General features: G+C 46.2%; 2 protein-coding genes across 2 annotated transcripts; both read right to left on the minus strand.

Annotated features, from left to right (window-relative positions):
- Positions 1-251: 251 nt before the first annotated feature.
- Positions 252-1,367, minus strand: hmx4 (H6 family homeobox 4; the record flags this gene model as incomplete). The annotated part of the gene is made up of 2 exons (XM_084070905.1): positions 252-868; positions 1,142-1,367. The coding sequence occupies 2 exons, from the start codon at positions 1,365-1,367 to the stop codon at positions 252-254; spliced, it is 843 nt and encodes a 280-aa protein (XP_083927031.1).
- Positions 1,368-3,417: 2,050 nt separating this feature from the next.
- Positions 3,418-5,510, minus strand: hmx1 (H6 family homeobox 1; the record flags this gene model as incomplete). Its single annotated transcript, XM_084070911.1, has 2 exons — positions 3,418-4,034; positions 5,204-5,510. 2 exons carry the CDS (start codon positions 5,508-5,510, stop codon positions 3,418-3,420), a joined length of 924 nt encoding a protein of 307 aa, XP_083927037.1.
- Between the last annotated feature and the right edge of the window lie 1,166 nt (positions 5,511-6,676).

Here is a 6,676-nt window from a genome sequence, read left to right on the forward strand (position 1 = left end):
ACTTTTTGAAAACCATTGCTATAGGCTGTGTCAATTGCCATCCTCTTCCCTGGAACCCCAAATGACGCCCCTGCTCGCAACGCATGACGTGAGCATCTGTGTCATTTTAGATTTGAGCTTTTAAAAAAGCATAATTTCATACTTTTGCTATTCAGAAATAGCAGATCTACAAGCTCATCGCTCGGCACCGAGTGCCGTGCTACGAGCTTGTAGATCTGCTATTTTTGAAGGAAAAAATTCTTGAAAAGTCATCATACGTCCCCGTCGTACAGGCCAAAGTACTTGGTGGCGTTCGAAAAGCAGAGGTAAGGCGTGGTGTTGCTCCCCGGGTAGGACACCAGTGGCAGGGGCATCATGGGCAGCAAGCATCTCCCGAGCAGGTTATTGCTCTCCTTGTAGAAGACGTGGGGCAGCTGGCCCCCCACCACCACCACCGGCTTGTTGTTGCCGTGATGAGTGCTACTAGTCTCTGGGAAATCCCCGGCAACGGGTCCGTCGATGTCCGTGGAGATCTGCCGTTTCAACTTATTCCTGCGGTTCTGGAACCAGATCTTCACCTGGGTCTCGGTCAGCTGCAGGGAGCCGGCGAGACAGGCGCGCTCCGCGCTGCTCAGGTAGCGTTTCATGTCAAACGTGGACTCCAGCTGGAAGATCTGTCTCTTGGAAAAGATAGTCCGCGTTTTCTTCTTGGTGATCGTCTTGCTCTTCTTGGCGCAGAAGGCGCCCCCTTTGTGATGGAGGGCATCGGTGGTCGTGGTGGAGCAGCTATCGTCGCAGCTGCTGTCCCCGCTTTCGAAGCAGCGCGACTCCACCGCAGTCTTGATCCTAGCGTCGTCGTGGGTCGCGCCGTTGCTCTCATTGCCCGATTCTAGGAGATTAAATGAAACAACAATATTGGCTAATATATATTATAGCCTACACAGTAGGCTACACACATGACGTTTAGACTATTGGGGCAAATGGCACAGAATGAAATGATGTCAACCTGCAATGATGGCAACTGAAAAAAACGCTCGATAATCGACACGATTCAGGGCCGGCTACACGACATTCTGTAGGCTAAATATGGTGCTATTTTGTAGTTGACTGGCCAGGGTCAGTCCCACGGTCACTGGCAGACAGAGAGGACACACGCACTTACCGCATCCGTGGAGTCTAGTGTTCAGGTCCTGCGCCCGCTGAACTCTCTGCTCCTCGTATCGGCTCTGATGGTGGAAGCCGTCTTTACGCGTCCCCGTGTCATCCTGCCGTTTCGACGAGTGACAGCTGTCACAGTTCCTTCCGCTCGTCTTGAGGTTCAGTATGTTGTCAATGGTGAATTTCAGAGAGGCGGTAGCAGGACGACATGGCCCGTCCGCTTTGTTCATTATTCTCCGAAAAGCGTGAGTCTCTCTCTTCGCTTTTTAAAGATGTCGACCGAGTGTGAAGTATAGGGGACTTTAGCGTCTTGATCCTCCCAGCACCATAGCAGCAGCCAGTGAGCCACTGCTGCTGGGAGCCGCGACGACGTGTCTGAACTGTTACTGAACCGACCGGATGGAACGGGTTTAAGCTTCATTCATTGGTCAGTAGGAGCTCACGGGCGAGGGCCAATTACATGCAAGGGAGGGGAGGGGAGTAGAATGACCCCCCCCCCCCCCCGCCCCCTCCTCCCACTAACTGCTCCATGAAAACCTTTATAGCTCTCCAAATTAAGAGAAGATTCATCATTTATAATGTTGCCACATTTGCTCGCGCGCGTGCGTGCGTGCATGCGTGCGTGCGTGCGTGCGTGTGTGTATGTGTGTGTGTGTGTGTGCGCGCGCGCGCGCGCGCTATTCGACATTAAGCTTACATTTAATAAAATGAACGATGATGTTTTATTGTTTGTATTTGAAATATTAAAGCAAAAATATAGATATTTGTTAAACTTGTTTTGCGACACAGGGCACACTAATTTAACAAGCAAAATCCATGTTTGATCACCTTTAGTTTTTTTCCAATCATAACCTGGTTACTGCATGTCGATTATTATATTATATTCTGATAATGTAGGCCAGGATAGTTTCCTGTAGCTATGACAAATACGCCTATATTATTTTAAGCTAAAGTTATATGAGTCAGACACAATCAATAGTCTGCTGCCTAATTGTTTACAGTATCTTGTGCGCAGGGCATTGACCTGTGTGTGTAGCCTACAGATTATGTTAAGTGTTAATGAACCATAAAGTTTGCACATGACTTTGAAGATGCACCGGCCAGTGTGATGAGACCGTAAACAGCCTCCAACCTAACGATCAGCACTGCATGGTTTTCCTTTATCTTCTTTATCAGCTGCCAAATGACAGGAGATTGAATCTCTGTCACAGAACACTTATCGTTCACATGTTCAAATCACAAACTGACGATGGCTTTCCGTTTTATTTACATTTCTTATTTAAAACTTCATAATCATAATAACTGCACTTACTGCAGAAATGAAGAGACATTTGAAGCCAAATGACATATAGGCAAACCCTTATAAAGAAGAAATAATCTGGAGAATGAGGGAGACAAAGTGATTTTTGTGCTTGATTTTCCTTTTATTTACCAATAATGTGAAAAAGTGACAATGTTGGAAAACTGTGGCTTTAAATATAAAAGCTTGGAAAAATATGTGTATGTGGGCAATAATGTCCACTTGGGCCTTGCCCCAGGCCTTGGCATGCATAAAAGTCTATCAACATGGCCTATAATGTGACAAGATTTTTACAAATTGGCTTATGAATTAAAATAGATGAACATTTATTGTAGCCAATGTTTTCGCTATAATAATGCTCTTTGTAGGCCCCATGCCTCATCTTTGGATGCAGTTGACATAAGCTGCGGCCGAGTGAGTTATTGCACGATTCAATAATAGAATATAGGCTAACGCTCAAACAACATGAGTCTTCGACAGTCTCTTAACCTACTACAGTGGTTCTCAACCTTTTCAGGCCGTGACCCCCCAAAAAAATAATCCTATTTGAACTGGGGACCCCCCAAAATAATCATGTTTGAACTGGGGACCCCCAAAATAATAATATTTGAGTTGAGGCATTACATTTAGTTTGACTCAGTTCTACACAATATTGTGAAAATAGCTGATCTACAAGCTCACAACGCCTCACATTGCTTGGGTTGTGAGCTTGTAGATCAGCTATTTTCACGTTTTTTTGGCCTCTTTTTTTCCTCTTATTATTTGACAAATTGGCCAATGTTTGACCAGTTTTCATATAGTTTGTGGATGACTTTTGATGCAGTGATGGTTTTTCTTTTTCTTTTTTGAGGTAGGCTATTAAAAAGGTCTTAAAAGTCCTTAAATTGTCACTTCACTGTCACCTGGGGACCCCCCCCCCCCCCCCCACATAATAATAATCATGTGGGGTCCCGACCCACAGGTTGAGAACCACTGGCCCACTACACCAAGCCGGTCATCTGCGACCTCAGCATACTCATGGAATGAGCGAGCGAGGACAGAGGATAGTTCATGGAGTTCGAGAGGCCCATGACGGACGAGGAAACGTGGTTCATCATGTTGAACCCGGAGCTCTCGTGGTAGATAATGGGTACTCTGACTATCCGTTGCGTGGAGTGATGATGAGGAATGTTCGCGGCCTCCAGGTCCGCGGCCAGCTGCCTCTTCCACTTGTTCCTGCGGTTCTGGAACCATATTTTGACCTGGGTCTCGGTCAGGTGGAGAGACGCGGCCAGCCCTGCCCTCTCCGAGCTGCTGAGGTACCGCTTCAGGTCGAAGGTGGACTCCAGCTGAAACACCTGGCTGCGACTGAACACGGTCCTGGTTTTCTTCTTGCGGGCGCCGCTCGGGTCCGCCGGCGCGTCGTGGTCGTCGTACAAGCCGTTCTGGGTGTCGTCGTTGTCGTCCGTTAGACTGCTGCTGTTGTCCCTCGTTTTCCTGTCGCTTTCGACAACGCTGCCGTCGGATGGCTCAGAGACGGCGGGGGAGTCTCTGTCGCTGCTGGTGGATGTGGAACAGCAACGGTCTTCTGGACTCCTCGTCTCATCCCTTAATGGACCTGAACGGGGGAAAACAAACATAACGGCAGTCATGAGGGTTGAGGCTCTCAATTTCAATCATATTGTGAAATTAGGATACGGCCTTTTTTAAGTTAAATAGTGAGTAATAGAGATAATAACATTAATAATAGAACACACTCAGGATTTTACTCTCTGCGTATTTTAAAACCTAGCTAGATAGACGTAATGTGGGGCATTTATTTCCATGTGACGAGCACATTAGGACCAATGAACATTTTTGGTCATAAATTATGACTCATAAAAATACCCTATTAGCACATGATAATGTTGCCTATACATAACTAGTTCCGGAAATGAAGCATGCTAACTGAATTGCGCGTTATAGGCTATTACAGTGTATTATACGGAGGCTATTACCTCCAAAAGGATAACATGAGAAAAGCAGCAACCCTCTGCACTGCTCGTGTTTTGATGATGAGTTTAGAATAATGATAGACCTACATCATGTAGGCCTATCATACATGGTGAATGATAATGGAGGAGGGAGAGAAGAGAACGAACCAAGGCGAGTGCGCCTCTGATTCAAAAACGCCAGTTAGGCTATTACAGTTTAGCCTTTATCTACATCAAAAGTGTCAACCTTAATATTTGAGCTAAATCTGAGAAAAGGTGTCATGTCTAACTGCGCAGATGGTCCCCTAGCTGCACACCGTGACGTCACAGTGCGCATTTTGCGCACTAATAGGTGAAATGGATCATCTCCAGTGGATTGAAGAATGAGATGTTTTGTTTGACTGGCTATGAATAGACTATTATGTATGTCACATTTCTTAAATTCCATGTAAACCCCAGACTATGTCCATAGGGCAAGTGAGGATACCTACGTGTCAGCACATCATTAACCCATTAAGACTTGAGGTTTTATGAAAAACCTATATGTTGCTATATCCGTAGTATGTATTTTGGTCTCGGACCCCCATCTCAAAATATTTTCTATCCAGGGAGGGACCACCCAGAAGCAAAGATTTGAGTTACAAATGTTTGCTTCTAAAAATATATATATATATTCAAAGATTTGCACACATTTTCACGATTTTTCTAAAATAGCAGATTTACAAATCTACATATGAGCTTGTATATCTGCTAGTTTTGATGCTTTTCCCGGTCTTAGTGCACTTTAAACACCAATTAATGTATTATTACTCACTGTTGGGTCTTTCTAAAGCTCTCAAGTTCAGAGCAGCACCTCGACTGTACCACTGCAGATGAGAGCATGCTGGAGAACGGGAGCCAATGGCCACTGGAGCGCCTACTTCACCTCGCCGCTCGGCCAAGTCTCGACTTTTGAACATGTCTTCTTTCCCGCTATCCTCGGCAATAACAACACATCGACTGTTGTTGTCCACCGCAGTAGACGCCCGTCCAGTCCGCCCCGAGCCCAGCAGATTCTCAATAGAAAAAGAGGAAGCCCTCGACGAAGAGGTGGTCCGATTGTCCGTGAGTTTCCCTTGCATGATTTGCGACATTATAATCACCCAAAATAGCTTTTGCTCCAGAACTCCCACCGCACTGACTGAGCGTTTTTTTTACGCACAACCGAGTGACTTATCCCCTCTTGATCGTGCGTCTCGGCGAAAAAGTCCAAGGAACCATTTCAAACGTCGTTGCGGGGATTCCTCTGCGTTTAATGTGGAGTCATGATGGCAGAGAGACGGACGGGATGGGGAGCCAGCAGCACGAGAGAGAGAGAGAGAGAGAGAGAGAGAGAGAGAGAGAGAGAGAGAGAGAGAGAGAGAGAGAGAGAGAGAGAGAGAGAGAGAGAGAGAGAGAGAGAGAGAGAGAGAGAGAGAGAGAGAGAGAGAGAGAGAGAGAGAGAGAGAGAGAGAGAGAGAGAGAGAGAGAGAGAGAGAGAGAGAGAGAGAGAGAGAGAGAGACGGGAGCAGCACAGCGGAGCGGAACGTCAAACCGCTTAACGAGCCGAGCGAGGGCTTCCAGCGATTGGACGAGCACAATAGCAAATGGGGTAATGATGCCCAAGAACCTAGATGTCTGTCTCCCTGCTCCAGTGTGCTGGGCTGGCGTGTATGCGCGTGTTAGTTGTTTGAGATTGAAGCTTGGCGAAGGAGATTGGGCGTCCATGTCTTGTAGCTGTGTAGTGGTTCTCAAACCTTTTCAAGTCAAGGACCCCCAAATCAATATATATCTTGCCGCGGACCCCCATCTGAATAGGTTTTGTGCCAGGGACCCCCAGAAGAGAAGATTTATGTAAAAAAAAATAATAGCCAACCTATAAATGGATAAAGTGGTTAAAATGATTAACTACTTGCAGGGGACCCCCTGGAACCCCCCCAAGGGCCCCTGGGGGTCCCCGGACCCCACTTTGAGTGTTTGTGTGCATTTGGCCATGGACCCCCATCTGAAAATATTTTATGCCAAGGACCCACATACTAAATTTATGATGTTTATAAAAAATCCCCTAACATTTTCAAGATTGTTTGAAAAAAGACATAGCTGATCTAAAACTCACAATGCAGTTGTGACCTTAGATATAAGTTCACAAGGATATAGGTTTAAAATGGTTAAACTGATTTTGATGCTATATATTAACTATTTTTCCTGGGGACCCCCTGGAACCCCCTCCTCAATGATCCCTGGGGGTCCCCGGACCCTACTTTGAGAA

The sequence above is a fragment of the Gymnoscopelus microlampas genome (genome assembly GCF_963454915.1).
Source record: "Gymnoscopelus microlampas genome assembly, chromosome: 2".
NCBI classification, from domain to species: Eukaryota; Metazoa; Chordata; class Actinopteri; order Myctophiformes; family Myctophidae; genus Gymnoscopelus; species Gymnoscopelus microlampas.